The 19,313-nt window shown below is 46.9% G+C and overlaps 1 protein-coding gene across 1 annotated transcript; it reads right to left on the bottom strand.

Moving 5' to 3' along the window:
• Positions 1 to 2,711: 2,711 nt before the first annotated feature.
• Positions 2,712 to 16,606, bottom strand: LOC126059701 (dual specificity protein phosphatase 13). The gene is made up of 5 exons (XM_049855603.1): positions 16,551 to 16,606; positions 15,338 to 15,432; positions 11,199 to 11,372; positions 3,772 to 3,992; positions 2,712 to 3,141 (listed from the first exon to the last, which is right to left on the bottom strand). The coding sequence occupies exons 3-5, from the start codon at positions 11,369 to 11,371 to the stop codon at positions 2,939 to 2,941; spliced, it is 597 nt and encodes a 198-aa protein (XP_049711560.1). The 5' UTR covers position 11,372; positions 15,338 to 15,432; positions 16,551 to 16,606; the 3' UTR covers positions 2,712 to 2,938.
• Positions 16,607 to 19,313: the final 2,707 nt, after the last annotated feature.

Raw genomic sequence — 19,313 nt, 5'->3', positions numbered from 1 at the left:
ATGGAAGCAACCAAGGTGCCCATCCAAAGATGAATGGATAAATTATGGTATATTCACACAACGGAATACTATGCATCGATAAAGAACAATGATGAATCTGTGAAACATTTCATAACATGGAGGAACCTGGAAGGTATTATGCTGAGTGAAATTAGTCAATTGCAAAAGGACAAACCCCTACCGCTGCTACTCTGGCCTTCGAAGCATTTGGTTTATTCAGGAAACTTCTTTGCTTTTGGTTTAGTCCAGTTGTGCTGACCTTTCCTGTACTGTGTGTTGTCCATCCCTTCATCTAGATTAGTTCTTGTCTATTATCTAATTAGTGAATCCCCCTCTCCTTCCCTCTCTCCCTCCTCCCTCTTGTAACCATCAAAGAATATTTTCTTCTCTGTTTAAACTATGTCTTGAGTTCTTATAATAGTGGTCTCATACAATATTTGTCCTTTTGCAACTGACTAATTTCACTCAGCATAATGCCTTCCAGGTTCCTCCATGTTATGAAACGTTTCACAGATTCATCATTGTTCTTTATCAATGCACAGTATTCCATTGTGTGAATATGCCATAATTTATCCATTCATCTATTGATGGGCACCTTGGTTGCTTCCATCTTTTTTGCTGTTGTAAACATGCTGTAATGAACATGGGTGTGATATGGCACTTTCTTAACAAGCTAGAAATAGAAATACCATATGATCCAGCAATCCCACTCCTAGGAATACATTCTAGAGGAATAAAAGCAGTCACATGAACAAACATATGCACACCCATGTTCACTGCAGCATTGTTCACAATAGCACAAAGATGGAAACAACCTAAGTGCCCATCAACAGATGAACGGATAAACAAACTATGATACATACCCACAAGAGAACACCATGCAATGACAAAGAACACTGATGAATCTTCGAAACATCTCACGACATGGATGAATCTGAAGGGCCTTATGCTGAGTGAAATAAGTCAATCACAAAAGGACAAATATTGTATGAGACCACTATTAGAAGAACTCAAGAAATAGTTTAAACAGAGAAGAAAATATTCTTTGATGGTTACAAGAGGGAGGAGGGTGAGAGGGAAGGAGAGGGGGATTCACTAATTAGATAGTAGACAAGAACTAATTTAGGTGAAGGGATGGACAACACACAGTACAGGAGAGGTCGGCACAACTGGACTAAACCAAAGGCAAAGAAGTTTCCTGAGTAAACCAAATGCTTCGAAGGCCAGAGTAGAAGCAGTGAGGGTTTGGGGACCATGGTTTCAGGGGACATCTAGGTCAATTGGCATAATAAAAACTATTAAGAAAACATTCTTCATCCCATTTTGGAGAGTGGCATCTGGGGTCTTAAACACTAGCAAGGGGCCATCTAAGATGCAAGAATTGGTCTCAACCCATCTGGACCAAAGGAGAATGAACACCAAAGACACAAGATAAATACGAGCCCAAGAGCCAGAATGGGCCACATAAATCAAAGACTACATCAGCCTGAGACCAGAAGAACTAGATGGTGCCCAGCTACAACGGATGACTGCCATGACAGGGAGCACAACAGAGAATCCCTGAAGGAGCAGGAGAGCAGTGGGATGCAGATCCCAAATTCTAGTAAAGAGATCAGACTTAATGGTCTGACTGAGACCAGAGGGATCCCAGAGCTCATGGTCCCCAGACCTTCTATTAGCCCAAGACAGGAACCATTCTCGAAGCCAACTCTTCAGACAGAGATTAGACTGGACTATAAAACAGAAAATGATACTGGTGAGGAGTGTGCTTCTTGGATTAAGTAGACAAGTGAGACTATCTGGGCAGCTCCTGTCTGGAGGGGAGATGTGAAGGCCAAGGGGGACAGAAGCTGGCTGAATGGACACAGAAACACAGGGCGGAGAGAAGGAATGTGCTATCTCATTAGGGGGAGAGCAACTAGGAGTATATAGCAAGGTGTATATAAAGTTTTGTAGGAGAGACCAACTTGATTTGTAAACTTTCACTTGAAGCACAATAAAAATTAAAAAAAGAGAAAGTGTGATATCATTTCCCAAAATGGTTATACCATTTTGCATTGCCACCAGCAGTGCATAAGAGTTCATATCTCCCCCCAGCCTCTCCAATATTTATTTTCTATTTTTTTTTTATTCGTACCAGTAATGTTGGGGTGAGATGGTATCCCATTATAATTTTGATTTGCAAGTCTCAGAGCTAAATCGTGCTTCTTCAGGAAACCATCCTTTGCCTGGGATTTCTGATTAAATGTCTCCTCCCAAACTGTTCTCTTATTTAATGCTCCTGTTTTTCAGGTGTCTGTAATTTCAGTCAATTCTTTCGGAAGTAGAATGTAAATGAAGAGATTGACTGGGTCCAAGAGATGCTGTCTGCACACAGACAGTTTTGATAGGGTGGACGTGCAGAGGATGGTGACGCATTGAAGTTTGATCTTTATTCAGACAACCGAACCCTTGGGTAAGGATATGAAGAGGACAAGATAAGAAAAAGGTTAACTAATTCCCAACACTTGTACCACCACTCCTCCCTCTTGGCACTCTTGGCAGATCCCACTAGTTGATCACCACCTGCCCTCCTTCCCTGTTAAGCCCTGACATAGACTCCTTTTCTAGGCAGCCAACATGCTGAATCAGAGTTGGCAAAGCCATCCTGAGAATAAATCATTGCCCCACAAACCACCACAAGATCTCTCTTTATTATGATGAATCTTTTATTATAGAGACAGACTGAACTCTCTTTTGCATAAAGAATCTCTGGATTGAGTCAGGGAAATCTACCAGCTAAAAGTCACCACCCAGCTATCTCTGCCTCCGCGAGGCCCCCACTTGCTATTTACATCTCAGGATCACTGGAAACAATGGAGGCTGCTGTCCCCAGGGCCAGGCTGGTTGAGTCAGGCTGTGCTGACCAGAGGGTCAGGACTCCAGGCCGCCTGTCAGGTCAGAGCCGCCCTGTCTCCCGCCCCAGCCGGTTGTCCAGAACCTGGAGCTGCCGTAGGAAACCTGAGTTGGGGCAGATATCTCGGTGGGCCTGTACCACCTTGATGGCTTCCACCAGTGTCATGTTCTCACAGATCATGAGGAAGGCCAGGACAAGTGTGGCGGAACGGCTCACTCCCATGGCACAGTGTACCAGTACGCGGCCTGTGGGGAAACCCAGCATGGCATCACCTACCTCTCTCACACCACCCACCCTTTAGGAAATCAGAGACACCTCTGGTCATCCTCCAGCCCACCTATCACAGCATCCTGGGGCAAGTGAGGCCCAGAGAGTTGAAGGGACTGGCTCAAGATTATACAGCAAGTTAGTGACAGGTCTAAGGTTAGCAACTAGGAATCCCTTCTCCTGGTCCAGACTACTTCGTCTGTATCCTTTGCAACTCTGGGCTGTACTCTTAGGGTCCCCTAGGGGGTGTCCGCCCACCTCCAGTTCTCTCTCCTGCCCCTACAGCCTTATGCCAAGGCCTCCTCTTAGAGAAATACGCTCAAGAGCCTTTGCTAGATGTTCTACCTTCAGCTCAACCAGCTGGCCTCTTGCTAAGGGATACGTTGATGCTGATGGCCACAGCGGACCTTAGTTATGTCTGCGATTGTTGGTTTCCAGGCAGTCGCTGAAGGGGAAGCTCACCAAATGTTAGCTGCTAATTTCCCCATGGGGTAGGAAGGTTGCTGAGGGGGTGTGCACCTCCGGACAACCTACCCATCAGTGCCATTGGAAAGATGAGCAGCCCAGAGCTCCCCATCCCTGCCTCAGTGCCTTCTCCAGCAGCTCACCTTGGGGAACACTGAGGGCTGTTCGGATGTATCGAGCAACAGGCAAAAAGTAGACACTGAGGTCAAAGAAGGGGTTGTCATCAGCCTCGATGCCATAGTATTCCAAGGGCATGCCACGATAGAACTTGACACCTGTGTCCACTTGAAACTTGCCTGCAGCAGCATTCACAATGTGGGTGATGCCCAGCTGAGTCAGCCTGCACTTGTCCCGGGCTACATACCTGGAGGGGAGGGCACAGGAGGGATTAGGGCATAGAATTCACTGGGTCAGCTTTGGCTCTGGCTGGGTTGGAACTTACCTCTCTCCCATTCCCCTCTAAGGGTAGAGACTAGAACCTGTGAACCTGGGGTGAAGGGGCTTTTTCAGTTAGATATCAAGACTCCCTTTAGCTTAGGGCAACTTTTCCAAAGGGCAGTTTGGCCACATGCATCAAAAGCCTTAAAAATGTTCTGTACATATACATTGCCACAGCAATTATCCTTATAGGAACTTAGACAAGAAAAGAATAAAAATGTACCACAAACATATACACTGAATCTAATAATATTTAAGACGATGAAAAATTAAAAGAAAAAAAAAAAAACAGACCACTACTAAATATCCTATAATGCTGTTGTTGCTGTTGCTGCTAGGTGCTGTCCAGTCAGTTCCGACTCATAGTGGCCCTCTGTACAACGGAACGAAACACTGCCCCACCCTACGCCATCCTCACAATTGTTGCTATGTTTGAGCCCATTGTTGCAGACACTGTGTCAATCGATCTTGTCGAGGGTCTTCCTCTTTTTCACTGACCCTCTGTTTTACCAAGCACGATGTCCTTCTCCAGGGATTGGTCCCTCCTGATAATATGTCCAAAGTACATGAGACAAAGTCATGCCATCCTCACTTCTAAGGAGCATTCTGGCTGAACTTCTTCCAAGGAGGATTTGTTTGTTCTTCTGGCAGTCCATGTTATATTCAATATTCTTTGGCAACACCATAAGTCAAAAGCATGAATTCTTTTGTCTTTCTTAGTCATTGTCCAGCTTTTGTATGCATATGAGGCAATTGAAAACACAGTGGCTTGGGTCAAGAGCACATTAGTCCTCAAAGTGACATCTTCACTTTTTAACACTTTAAAGAGGTCTTCTGCAGCTGATTTGCCCAATGCAGTATGTCCTTGGATTTCTTCACTGCTGCTTCCATGGGTGTTGGTTGTGGATCCAAGTAAAATGAAATCCTTGACAACTTCAATATTTTCTCTTTTTATCATGATGTTGCTTATTGGTCCAGTTATAAGAATTTTAATTTTCTTTATGTTGAGGTGTAATTCAAATCCTCTTCGCTTTCAGCAAGCAAGGTGTCATCTGCATATTGCAGGTCGTTAGTCTTTTTCCAATCCTGATGCCACGTTCTTCTTCATATAGTCCAGCTTCTTGGATTATTTGCTCAGCGTACAGATTGAATAAGTATGGTGAAAAGAGACAGCCCTGACCCACACCTTTTCTGATGTTAAACCACGCGGTACCTCCTGGTTCTGTTCGAATGTCTGCCTCTTTGTCTATGCACAGGTTCCGCATGAGCACAATTAAGTGTCCTGGAATTCCCATTCTTCGAAATGTTATCCATAATTCGTTATAATCCACACAGTCAAATGCCTTCGTATAGTCAATAAAACACAGGTAAACATCTTTCTGGTATTCTCTGCTTTCAGCCAAGATCCATCTGACATCAGTAATGATATCCTTTGTTTCACATCCTCTTCTGCTTTCAGCTTGAATTTCTGGCAGTTTCCTGTTGATGTACTGCTGCATCTGTTTTTTAACTATCTTCAGCAAAATTTTACTTGTGTGTGATATTAATGATATTGTTCGATAATTTCCACATTCTGTTGGATCACCTTTTTTTGGAATAGGCACAAATACGGCTCTCTTCCAGTTGGTTGGTCAGGTAGCTATCTTCCAAATTTCTTGGCATAGACAAGTGAGTGCTTCCAGCACTGCATCCCTTTGTTGAAACATCTCAATTGGCATTCCATTAATTCCCGGTGCCTCGTTTTTCACCAATGCCTCCAGTGTAGCTTGGACTTCTTCCTTCAGTGCCATTAGTTCTTGATGCTGCCTCCTGAAATGGTTGAACGTTGACCAATTCTTTTTGGTATAGTGACTCTGTGTACTCCTTCCATCTTCTTTTCATGTTTCCTGTGTCACTCGATATTTTTCCCATTCAGTCCTTCAATATTGTAACTCGAGTCATCAATTTTTTATTCAGTTCTTTCAGCTTGAGAAATGCCAAGCATATTCTTCCCTTTTGGTTTTCTAATTCTGAGTCTTTGTATATTTCTTTGTAATACTTCACTTTGTGTTCTTAAGCCATCCTTTGAAATCTTCTGTTCAGCTCTTTTGCTTCATAATTTCTTATATTTGCTTTAGATACTGTAAGTTCAAAACCAAGTTTCAGAGTGTCTTCTTACATCCATTTTGGTCTTTTCTTTCTTTCCTGTCTTTTTAGTGGCCTTTTGCTTTCTTCATGCATGATGTCCTCGATGTCATCCCACAACTTGTCTGTTCTTCAGTCATTAGTGTTCAATGTGTCAAGTCCGTTCTTGAGAGCTGGTTTCTAAATTCAGGTGGGATATACTTAAGGTCGTATTTTGGCTCTTGTGAACTAGTTTTGATTTTCTTTAGCTTCAGCTTGAACTTGCATATAAGCAATTGATGGTCTGTTCCATAGTTCACCTCTGGCCTTGTTCTGGCTGATGATTTTGGGCTTCTGCATGGTTTCTTTCCACAGATGTAGTTGATTTGATTCCTATGTATTCCATCTAGCGAGGCGCATGTGTATAGTCGCTGTTTATGCTGTTGACAAAAGATATTTCCAGTGAATAGGTCGTTGGTCTTGCAAAATTCTATCATGCAATCTTATTTCTATCACCATATTTTCCAGCTACTGATTCTTCTTCATTTCCAGCTTTCACATTCCAATCACCAGTAGTTATCAATGCATCTTGATTGCATGTTTCATCAGCTTCAGACTGCAACAGTTCATAAAAATCTTCACTTTCTTTAACTTTGACCTTGGTGGTTGGTGCATAAATTTGGGAATAATAGTCATATTAAATGGTGTTCCTTGTAGGCATGTGGATATTATCGTATCACTGACAACATTGTACTTCCAGATCATGAAATGTTCTTTTTGACAATGAATGTGATGCCATTCCTCCTCAGTTTGTCACTCCCAAAATAGTAGACCATATGATTGTCCAATTTAAAATGGCCAATACCAGTCAATTTCAGCTCACTAATGCCTAATATATGTCTTCAAACTTCCATTTCATGGACAACTTCCAATTTTCCTAGATTCATACTTCATACATTTCATATTCTGATTATTAATGGATGTTTGTAGCTGTTTTTTCTCATTTTGAGTTGTACCACATCAGTAAATGAAAGTCCTGAAAGCTTTACTCCCTCCATATCATTAAGGTTGACTCTATTTTGGGGTGGCAGCTCTTCCCCAGTCATATTTTGAGTGACCTCAGAGTCCTGGAAGCGCAGTGGCTAAGAGTTGTGGCTACCAACCAAAAGGTCGGCAGTTTGAATCCACCAGCCACTACTTACAAATCCTATGGGGCTGTTCTATTCTGTCCTATACGGTCACTAAGAGTTGGAATCGACTTGACGGCATTGGGCTTGGTTTTGGTTTTTGGTCCAACTCAAGAGGTTTGTATTCCAGCACTATATCAGACAGTGTTCCACTGTTCTTCATAAGGTTTTCACTGGTCAGTTTTTTTTCTAAGGTAGATCACTAGATCCTTTTTCCTAGTCTGTCTTAGTCTGGAAGCTCCACTGAAGCCTGTCCATCATGGGTGACCCTGCTGGTATTTGAAATGCTGGTGGCTTATCTTTTAGCATCAAAGCAACACACAAGTCACCACAGTACAATAAACTGACAGAGGAGTGGTGGTCATCTATATACCATAAAATCTCACAATTGTGGTGGTGGTTGTGTGGTTGTTGTTAGGTGCTGTCACGGAGCACAATATGTGGTATGATTCTGTTAAAAACATTTTCCATATAAAGCAGATTACAAAGAAGTATTACTGGCATACCTCAGAGATATTGCAGGTTTGGTTCCAGACCACCACGATAAAGCAAATATTGCAATAAAGCAAGTAACACGAATTTTTTGGTTTCCCAGTGCATATAAAAGTTGTGTTTACACTGTACTGTTGTCTATTAAGTGTGCAATAGCATTATGTCCACAAAAAATATAATGTACATACCTTAAATAAAAAATACTTTATTGCTAAAAAATGCTAACTATCATCTGAGCCTTCAGCAAGTCATAATCTTTCTATTGGTGGAAGGTCTTGCCTTGAGGTTGATAGCTGCTAACTGATTAGGGTGGTGGTTGCTGAAGGCTGGGATGGCTGTGGCCGTTTCTTAAAATAAGACAACAATGAAGTTTGCAGCATCGATTGACTCTTCCTTTCATGAAAGATTTCTCTGTAGCATGAGATGCTGTTTGACGGTATTTTACCCAGAGTAAAACTTCTTTCAAAATTGGAGTCAGTCCTCTCAAACCCTGCTGCTGCTTTATCAACTAGGTTTATGTAATATTCTAAATCCTTTGTTGTCATTTCAACAGTGTTCACACATCTTCGCCAGGAGCAGATGCCATCTCAAGAAACCACTTTCTTTGCTCACCTGTAAGAAGCAACTCCTCGTCTGTCAATGTTTTATCATGAGATTGCAGCAATTCAGTCACATCTTTAGGCTCCACTTCTAGTTCTTTTGCTATTTCCGTCACATCTGCAGTTACCTGTTCCACTGAAGTTTTGTACCCCTCGAAGTCATCCATGTGCGTTGTAATCAACTTCTTCCAAACTCCTGTTAATTTTGATATTTTGACCTCTTCCCATGAATCATGAATGTTCTTAATGGCATCTAGAATGGTGAATCCTTCCAGAAGGTTTTCAGTTTACTTTGCCCAGATCCATCAGAGGAATCACTATCTATCTATATATTTAGGGATTGTATTTCTTAAATAGTAACACCTGAAAGTTGAAATTACTCCTTGGTCCATGGGCTGCAGAATGGATGTTGTGTTAGCAGGCATGAAAACATTAATCTCCTTGTACATCTCCAACAGAGCTCTTGGGTGACTAGGTGCATTGTCAACAAGCAGTAATATTTTGAAAGGTAATCTTTTTTTCTGAACAGTAGGTCTCAACAGTGGGCTTAAAATATTTGGTAAACCATGTTGTAAACAGATGTGTTGTCATCCAGCTTTGCTGTTCTGTTTATAGAACCCAGGCAGAATAGATTTACCATAATTCTTAAGGGCCCTAAGGTTTTCAGAATGGCAAATGAGCATCGGCTTTAACTTAAAGTCACCAGCTGCACTGGCCCCTAGCAAGAGAGTCAGCCTGTCCTTTGAACCTTTGGAGCCAGGCATTGACTTCTCCTCTCTAGCTATGAAAGTCCTAGACGGCCTCTTCTTCCAATACAAGCTTGTTTCGCCTGTGCTGAAAATCCGTTGTTTCGTGTACCCACCTTCATCAGCTATCTCAGTTAGATCTCCTGGGTAACTTGCTGTAGTTTCTACATTAGCACCTGCTGCTTCCCCTTGCACTTTTATGTCATGTAGATGGCTTCTTTCCTTAAACCTCATGAACCAACCTCTGCTAGCTTCAAACTTTTCTTCTGCAGTTTCCTCACCTCGCTCCGCCTTCAGAGAATTGAAGAGAGTTAGGGCCTTCCTCTGGATTAGGCCTTGGCTTAGGGGAATGTTGTGGCTGGTTTGTGCTTCCATCCAGAGCACTAAAACCTTTCCATACCAGCAATAAACCTGTTGTACTTTCTTCTCATTCGTGTGTTCACTGGAGTAGCACTTTTAATTTCCTTAAGAACTTTTCCTTTGCATTCACAGCTTAGCTGACCGTTTGGTGCAAGAGACCTAGGTTTTAGCTTATCTTGGCTTTTGACATGCCTTCTTCACTAGAACTTAATCATCTCTAGCTTTTGACTTAAAGTGAGAGATGCACAACCCTTCCCTTCACTTGAACACTTAGAGGCCCCTGTAGGGGTATTAATTGGCCTAATTTCAATGTTGTCATGTGTCAGGGAATAGGAAGGCCTGAGGAGAGCGGGAGAAACAGGGGAATGGTGGAGCAGTTGGAACACATGCAACATTTATCCATTAAGTTTGCTGTCTTATATGGGCGTGGTTCATGGCACCCCAAAGCAATTACAATAGTAACATCAAAGATCACTGGTCACAGATACCATAACAAATATAATAATAAGGAAAAAGTTTGAAATATTGTGAGAATTACCAAATGTTACAGAGACACAAAGGGAGCACATGCTGTTGGAAAAATGGTGCCGAAAGACTTGCTCAACACAGAGTTGCCACAAACCTTCAGTTTGTGAAAAACGCAGTATCTGGCAAGAGCAATAAAGTGAAGCACAATAAAACCAGGTATGCCTGTATAAAGTAATATATATATTTTTTAAAGCCTATCTATGCGTATGCATATTTTAAAGTTCACAAGGATTTTATTACTGGTTATCTGTGTGTGAGGGGTACCCTGGTGGCTGCTAACCAAAAAGTCGGCAGTTCAAGCCACCAGGTGCTCCTTGGAAACCCTACGGGGCACTTCTACTCTGTCCTATGGGGCTGCTATGAGTCAGAATCGACTCGATGGCAATGGGTTTTTTTTCCCCCCTGGTGTATGAGGGGATAACATATTTGTTATATTGTTAGCAATGTATTGATCTATATTTTCTAGGTATTAAGGATATTTTATAAAACCCATATATATAGATCCGTATTTTCTAAGTTTTAACAAAGTTTTTAGAGAAAATGATTCAATTCTGTTCTCTCTATATATAATAGAGAGGAAACCCTGGTGGCATAGTGGTTAAGTGCTACAGCTGCTAACGAAGACGGTGGCAGTTCAAATCCACCAGGCGCTCCTTGGAAACTCTATGGGGCAGTTCTACTCTGTCCTATAGGGTTGCTATGAGTCTGGATTGACTCGACAGCAGTGGGTTTTGGGTTTTTTATGTCATAGAGACATTCTAGTACATGTGTCATGGGAAACTATAGAGAAAAACAAGGATGTGATTATTTCAATAGTTAGGATAAGATTATCTACAGGGAGAAGAAGGAGGGTTTTGGTGAGAAGAGTTCAGCAGGGGCTTCTGGGGCACAGGTAATGTCTTAGTTCTTGACCTGGGTGATGAAATTGTACATTTATGCCCTATATACTTTTTTAGTGGGTGTTATCGTTCACAATTAAAAGTAACACTAATAATAAAGGAAAGAAACACGTGGAAAGCGATGGTGGGAAGTGAAGAGGGGCACCACTTCTGTCCCCCAAAGGCTAGAGGGCTCTGGTAGAGGCTTTTGTCCCCCCTTCCCTATGGGCTTTACTTACGCATCTCCCAGGAAGAGGTTGGGCCAGACCTCGTTGACATGGGTCAGCATGGCAGCCCGATGGGCCCACAGAAGGCGCTGCAGTGAAGCCAGAGTGGGTGGCTGGTAGGGGGCCACCCGGGCTGCCCCGTGGATCTTGGGCCTCCGGAGGTCCTGCTTCTGCACTGAGTCCATTCTAGAAGAAAGCAGACACCAGGGTGGCAGGGGCAGACTCCCCAAGGGCAGGTCAGGCTGGGGACAGGCCCATGGAGGTGTAGTGCTCAGGTGCTGCTGGGGTGCTGCAGTAGGGCTCTCAGCTATTTCAGATGAAGTTATCAACCAGCTCAGCTGGGACTGAGGCCTAGAACCTCCCCAGGCAGCAAGGGAATCAACCTCTCCTCACCTCTGTGGAATTGGGTAGGCTTCTTCCCTTTGCTGGGGCCACTGGTGTCACAGGAATTCCCTGTCTGTGGCACCAGTTTGGCAAACCTCACCCCTTAAGTTGCCAGTCATTTGTGACTTTAGACGGAGATCCCAGATATTTGTGTCTCTCAGAGGTCAGCTCATCTTAAGCCCCCTCCCCTTCTACTTCCAGGTTCACCCTCACTCCCTCCCTTTCCAGTTGCAGGTGCTTGGAGGACAAGCCCATCCCAGGGTGCTGACTTTGTTAGCATTTCCATATAGACTGATCTAATGCCTTTTATATGCCTGGTGCATCACAAACATTAGCCCATTTAATCTCTCCATCACAGGTGAGGTGTAGATATCATAGTCTCCATTTTACACAGGAGGAAACTGAGGGTCAAAGAGAATTTTTTTAAGTGATGCTGCAAGGTTGGGGTTTAAATCCAGTTCTGTGCTCTTTCAGTCACATTCCCAAGTCTTTCCATTACCATCTTTGGGGGCCCATACATCTCTGCAGGGGAGCCTGGCATTGCTGGGCAACCATCTGTCTATAGGCCTAGGGGTTTTCCTCCTTACCCCCAGTGCTGCGGGTCAGGCCTCCCCCGCGCTGGATGGGTTGTGTCAGGAGTCAGCTGGCCGAGGGAATCCGGGACCCTGCAGAGCTGGGGGGTCAGTGGCACCAGGACCTGACCCTGGTGGTGTGATGGGAAGGAGTGCCCATTTTGGCCAACAGCCCCTGGTCCCCTCAACCAGTAGCTAGAGAAGGTACAAATTGGAACGAGCGCTTTTTCTTTTTGGTAGGGGGTGCCAGGAACAGGAAGAGAAATGGGCACCCAAGAGGCCACCGACGTAGCCAAGCTCACCCAGCGGGCGGCTGATGGGTAGTGGGGAAGTGAAGACCCAGCTTTCCCCCTCATCCCCTACTGTGACCTCTCAGGGCAGGCTGAGTGGCCTGCACCTACCTAGGGCATGTCTGGGGCCAGGAGTGGGGGAGTGGGCATAAGGCCAGACTCAGCACATGAGCAGAATAGGGCTGAGGCAGGTTCCGCCCAGAACACAAATGCTGTGAAGCGGGTAGAATTCCAGGTGCTCCCCTTGGAGCCTGTGGGGGTGGGGCCTGAGAGCAGACCTAGGCCACTGTGGGCTGAAGCAGCTGGCCTTACCAAGCCCCTAGACCCTCTCTTTGCTTGGCATCTCTTTGGGATTGAAGGCTTTTGACCCCATAAACCCTCAAAGATGGGAGGTTACCAGGAGTGGTGGAAAGAGAACTTCAGAGAGAGGTGGGAGAGCCCGGCTCTGGTCGGGGCTCTATTAAGACACATTCTTTAGCAAGTTTGTGCTCCTCTCTGGGCCACAGTTCCCTTTGTCAGGCTAAGGATTGCAGCCTGGCCTGACTTTGAGGATTATCTGGGTGTCTGACCTGAGAATGAGAGGAGGGGCTGGGTAAGCAGTAGCTACTGGGCAGAGAGTGATGTACGTGTTTTGGAGGTGGCAGAAGCCCCCAGGCATGAGGGGAGCCCAACTTATACACTGATCTGGAGCCACCAGCTGGGACTGCAAGAGCCCCAGGCCAGCCAGATGGGACTTTTGGAAGTCGGGTAAGCAGGCCGGGGCGCAGCCTGTTGAGCCTGGCGTGGGGTAAGGCCGCCCCCCGGTGGCCAGTGTGTGCCTCTCAGCAGTGCTGCAGCTGGGAGCAAGCAGCCAGGTTCTGGGCTCAGCCTAAGATAAAGCTGGACTCTGGAGGCTCCTCCTGGAGGTCCTGGGAGGAAGAGAAGGCAGCTGAGAGGTCAGGGATTGGGGACTGCTAGGCCACATCCCAAGCCTCAGCCTCCCAATGAGCCCTAGCACAGGTCTGGAGAATGGGGGCTTTTCTTTGGACTTAGGGGTATTCCTTACCAGGTTCCAAAGGAGCTCTAATGGCTCAATGGTTAATGAAACACCTGCTGCTAACAACGAGGTCGGTGGTTTCAACCCACCATCCGCTCTGGGAGAGAAAAGAACTGGTAATCTGTTCCTGTAAAGCCTAGGAAACCCTATGTGGCAGTTCTACTCTGTCATGTTGGGTTGCTATGAGTCGGAATCGACTCAGTGGCACACAGCAGAAACAACTTGCCAGGTCCCATCTAGAACCTCACTCCTGGTGCTCACGGTGTACCCCACTTGTCTGCTCTATCCCACTGGGGGCTCAGCCTGCATCGTGGGTGGAGTCGGGCCCAGGTGCCAGCCCAGTGACTCATCCTTGAGGCCCCAGGCACAGCCAGGGAAGGGGAGTTAGTGGCTGCAGTGGGCTTCCGTGGTTTCTGACACCCCCATACCTGGGCTGTGGAGGCCCTTCTTGACAGTTTCTCCCACATTTCCTTGGCAAAAGCTGAGGGTGAAGAACGGGCCCAGCATTCAGCACAGACAGGGCAGGCCAGGCTCTTCTCCCTACTTATCGAGCCCTGGGCTTCTTGCCTCCTTCCCACTTCTCTTCCCATAAGCTGAGCCACTGACTCTGTGGGCAGTGGCTTTCCTGCTTTTGTGTTGCTGCTGTTTACCAGCCCAGATACTTGTTTTCTGTTTTTGTCTGTATCTCTCCTCTCTTTTGCTCTCCCCATTTACCTGTCTCCCACCCCCTCACAGGAAGTTCATGCTCCTCCATGACCCCCCACACCCCCTGCATGCACAGTTGCAGGCCCGGGAGGTCAGCAGACTTGGTGGGATTCTCAGGTCTGTTACTGGTACCTGTGTGGTCTTCTCTGAGCCAGTGAGAAGCCTGTGAGATAATAAATGGAAAGCACCTGCCATAGGGTCTGCCTCTTGGGAGATGCGCAATAAACAGGGCACCTTACTGTTACTGTCATTATTGCCGTTACTGTTATTCCTTCAACCTCATCCATATCCTGGGCAGAGGGTAACTTCCCCAAGGTGCAGTGAGGCTCAGCCTCTTATCTCTTTTTATCCCTTGACATTTCATTCTCTGCCCAGCAATAATTATTATTATACCTACCACCCTGGTGGTGTAGTGGTTAAGAACTAGGCTGCTAACCAAAAGGTTAGCAGTTCAAATCCACCAGGCGCTCCTTGGAAACCATATGGGGCAGCTCTACTCTGTTCTATAGGGTCGCTATGAGTCAGAATCGACTTGACAGCAATGGTTTTTTTGTTTGTTTGTTTGTTTGTTTTACCACTTATTAAGAATGTACTGTGTACCAGACACAGAGCTTGGTGCTTACCTTTTCTCATTAAATCCTCACAGTGCCCTTATGGTATAGGTGATGTTGTTGTTGTTGGGTGCCGTCAAGTCGGTTTTCACTCACCTGTGGGGGTATCATAGTGACCCAATGTGATAGAGTAGAACTGTCCCATAGGGTTTCCTAGGATGTAATCTTTTGGAAACAGATCACCAGTTCTTTCTCCCACAGAACCGCGAGGTGGGTTCAAACTGCCCATCTTTTGATTAGCAGCCATGCACTTAACCATTGCACCACCAGGGCTCCTGTAAATGATATCATCATCCCCATTTTATAGATAAGGAAACTGAGGCTCAGAGAGGTTAAGCAACCTACCCAAGGTCACGTAGTCAAAACACATGGAGGTAGGATTCAAACCCAGGTCTTTCTGACTCTACTATACTTTGTCTCTGCCTTTATCTCTGACCCAGTCGGCCTCCCATTCTTCTCCACTCACACCCTACCCCCGACACAGGCATGAATGTCCTGACCCTCGTTACCCAGCATGCTCGGTGGCCCCCCTGAAATAGAGGCATCCACCCACCTGCAGTGGTATCTGACCCAGGCCGTGGTCTTCTCTGACGGGCAGTTTGTGCTGCTGGTTTCCAGCCGCCTGTCTCTGCACACTTGCTGCTGTTTCTATTTTTTGATTTGAGTTTAATTATAAAGCATGATGTGCTGCTCCCCCTGCTGACCTCCCCCTGCCACTCCCAACTCGCCCACTAGTCCCATGGCATGGTCAGTGCCAAGCCCAGCCAAGCACCTTCCCCTCCAGGCCCTGCGGGGAGTACAGGCAGCATGGCAGGGGTCTGCTGGTGGCATGTGTGCCCGTTTATAGGGAGGCAGGGAGAAGGAAGCACAAATAAACCATTTTGAAAGCTCCTTTGGCCTTTGAGAGTGATGTAGAGCAGCGTCAGAAAGTTAAAGCTGGAGGGGTCTTCCATGCAGGAGGACACTGTGGCCAGACATGGGAAGAGACTAGCCAAATCCCACAGCAAGTTGGTGGCACTGTTAACATGAGAACCCCAGTCCAGGGACCCTTAGATGGGGACTCAGGATTATGGGATTGGCCCAGGCTTAAGAACTAGAAGACTCAGGCTAAGGGAAGCAGCACAGGCAGACAAACAGACAAAGGTTCAAGTGGGGTACAGAGCGGGCCTTTAAACCCTGGGCCCAGCCCCAGCCTGCAATAAGAAGTTGTGTGTCCAGGAACCAGTTGCACCTGCCTCCTTCCCACAAAAGGCAGGATGGGGTATCCCTGGCCCAGGCCTCACTGTCCCTTGAAGCCAGCGAATTGGTCTCTAAAGTCCCTCCCAAGGCTAACTGAGGTCAGTTAGGGACCTTGGATTAGGGCCTATTAAAGCCCTCCGTGACCACCCGGAGACCCTCCTCACACAACCCATACCTTAGCACTTCTCCTCACTTTCAGTCCCAGATAATGGACGCACAAAGAGACACACCCACAACCACACCTATACTGGAGTCTCTGGAGTCTGATCAACTCCAGTGAGCTAGGACCCAGCCCCCACTGGGGTCCATGAGCCCTGGGGAGAGCTGGGGGGAGGCAGCTTGTGGCCAGGGGCTATCATGGACACTTAGAATCCCCTCCGTGTCTCTTCCCCTGCTCTCTAGGGAACCTGGGGTCCCTGGCCACAGAACCTCAGGGTTTGGGGAGTGAACACAGTGGCCAAGAGGGGTGGGGGCAACAGGAAGACAGAGTAGCAGGCTCTAGGGTCGGCTCCACACCAGGCTCTTACCGTCTTCCAGGTATCCACCTGTCCCAGGGGCTCCAGAAGCACCAGCAGGGCCAGAGCCAGGGTGGCAAAGTGGCAGAGCCCCGTGGCAGAGAGTAATGACTGGCTCTGGGGTGCAGATGAGCTTCGTATTGCAAGCAGGTAAACCAAGGAAGGCCCAGGCTGGCTGGGACACATCAGGGTACAGGCAGGAGCCACTTGTGTAAGATCAAGTGGGTGCAGGTGCTGGGGAGCAATGAGGAGGTAGGTTGGGGACCCAGGTTCATGGAAATAGATGACTTTTCCCACAGCACCACCATCTCAGAGTCCCCAGCCCCAGGGGACTGTGCACTGCACAACTCCTAGGGTCTCCAGTCGCATATACCATTCGGTGAATGGCAGCCCCAGGAATTGTGCAATGTTGCAGCCCTGCCCAACAGGCTTCCTTGAAGTCAGGTGCCTCATAGGCAAAGATACTGAGGTCAGATACCAGGGTGTCTAGGGATCCCAGCCTGATGAAGTAGGGTGATTGGGCATGTCCAGAGATCTGTTGCTCTGCCAGGTTCCTGAAACCTGTCTAGAGGAGAGAGAGAAGGCTAGGAACATACCACTCCTGTCCTCCTCTGGACCCAATACCTGCAGAGCTCTCCACAAATGTTTCCCACCCAGCTTAGTCCCAGACCTAATCCCAAACCCAGCTATAACCCATTTTTCTCCCATCACACTCACTGTTAAACTCTAAACGTAGTCCCCACATCCGGCCCTAACCCCCATCCCAAGATGCTCATCCTCAGACAGCATGTGGGAAGGAGTCAATATTGTTAAAGTTCCTCCCCTTTGCTTGGGCTAGTTGTGTGTTCAGAGACAAAAACAGCTCCTATGGAGGGTGTGAGAGGTGGGGACTCTTCCACGGGAGACCCTTGGGGCAAGAAAAGAAGCTCATCCAGCTCCCAGGGGAGCCTAGGCTGGTCCTGGTTTGTCCCATCCAGAGGGGCCCATCCAGTCACCCGTCCCCAGTTGGCAGCCACTCTGAGCCAGTGGGTGGTGCACAGCCAAAGATGGGGTTGAGGACACTGAGGCAAAGATCAGGATGGATGGCAGGAGTTGGAGGTGGGGTGGGGGAAGCAGAGAGCAGTCTGGAGGCTTCACTTCCAGCTGATAGCCCTCAGGTAGGATGTGGCTGTGGGGAAGGCCATGCTGTTGGGGCAGACAAAGACAGACTGAATCCGGGAGAAAGGCGTGCTTTGCAGCTTTCCTCACAAGCCTGGAACACCCCCAGCCACCCCACCCCTAGAAGAGACATCTCTCCCTTCTCCCGAATGTGCTAGAGAAAAACAGAAGGCTGACATAAAAGAAATGGAACCAGCACCTTGGCGACCACTTGTGGGCTGGTAACCTTTCAGTGGAGCTTCCAGACTAAGATAGACTAGAAAGAAAGGCCTGGTGATCTACTTCCAAAAATCAGCCAATGACATCTGAGGTCTTAAACGTTAGCAAGAGGCCGTCTAAGATGCATCAGTTGGTCCCAACCCATCTGGAGCAAAGGAGAATGAAGACCACCAAAGACGCAAGGTACTTATGAGCCCAAGAGACAGAAAGGGCCACATAAACCAGAGACCACATCAGCCTGAGACCAGAAGAACTAGATGGTGCCCAGCTACAACTGATGACTGCCCTGCCAGTGAACACAACAGAGAACCCCTGAGGGGGCAGCAGAGCAGTGGGATGCAGACCCCAAATTCTCATAAAAAGACCAAACTTAATGGTCTGACTGAGACTAGAAGGACTCTGGAGGTCATGGTCCCCAGACCTTCTGTTAGCCCAAGACAGGAACCACTCCCAAAGCCAATTCTTCAGATAGGGATTGGACTGGACTATAGTATAGAAAATGATACTGGTGAGGAGTGAGCTTCTTGGATCAAGTAGACACATGAGACTATGTGGGCAGCTCCTGTCTAGAGGGAAGATGAGATGGCAGAGGGGGTCAGAAGCTGGCCGAATGGACACAAAAATAGAAGGTGGAGAGGAATGTGCCGTCTCATTAGGGGAGAACAACTAGGAGTATGTAGCAAGGTGTATATAAATTTTTGTATGAGAGACTGACTTGATTTGTAAACTTCCACTTAAAGCACAATAAAAATTAAAAAAAAAAAAAACAGCATGATCAGAACACTAAAAAAAAAAAAAACACAGCCAACGAAGACCTATGGATCACAACGGTCTGATCCCATTGTACGTGGGGTCGCCATGAGTTGGGGGCCTACTTGACGGAAACTAGCAACAATCACAAGTCTGAGAAACCCACCATCTTCTACTTAGGACACTGAAGCCCACGGCTGGAGGGGTTGGGTTGGGAAGATGAGGTACTGGTGATCTGCTCCCTTTGTGCAACCTAAAGACCATGGGCTATTTCTCCAGCTGCCCTGAATACAGAACTAGAAAGCAGGGGGTGAATGGAGCAGAAAGGAGTCTGGGTAGGCTTCAGGAAGACCTTTATGTTCTAAAGAGGTGCCCAGAACCAGAGAGGGAGCAAGGGTAGACAGGGTCCTGTGTAGATCTCTGAGATCAGAAGAGTAATTGGGAGATGGGTAGGGTCTGGGTGCTGAAAACATGGTGGAGAACTGGGTGGTGCAAGTGCAGGAGAGATACAGGAGAACTCTGGCATCGAGCAGGGCTTTAGACATCATGGCTGGTGGCAGGAGCACATTCGGGAACCTGTCCTCCTTTCCCGTTGTGGGAATGGTGGAACAGGGCTGGGACGAGAATTCGCTAAGTGTAGAACTATAG

The sequence above is a fragment of the Elephas maximus genome, chromosome 16 (assembly GCF_024166365.1).
Source record: "Elephas maximus indicus isolate mEleMax1 chromosome 16, mEleMax1 primary haplotype, whole genome shotgun sequence".
Taxonomy (NCBI): domain Eukaryota; kingdom Metazoa; phylum Chordata; class Mammalia; order Proboscidea; family Elephantidae; genus Elephas; species Elephas maximus.
This window is presented reverse-complemented; position numbering and strand designations above follow the sequence as displayed.

Excerpts from the sequence above, each read along its gene's own strand:
- LOC126059701 (XM_049855603.1), bottom strand. The coding sequence starts at position 11,371 with ATGGACTCAGTGCAGAAGCAGGACCTCCGGAGGCCCAAGATCCACGGG. Across the intron at positions 3,993-11,198 it reads AACCTCTTCCTGGGAGATGC|GTATGTAGCCCGGGACAAGT; the intron begins GTAAGTAAAGCC and ends CCTCCCCTCCAG. Across the intron at positions 3,142-3,771 it reads AGCCCTCAGTGTTCCCCAAG|GCCGCGTACTGGTACACTGT; the intron begins GTGAGCTGCTGG and ends GTTTCCCCACAG.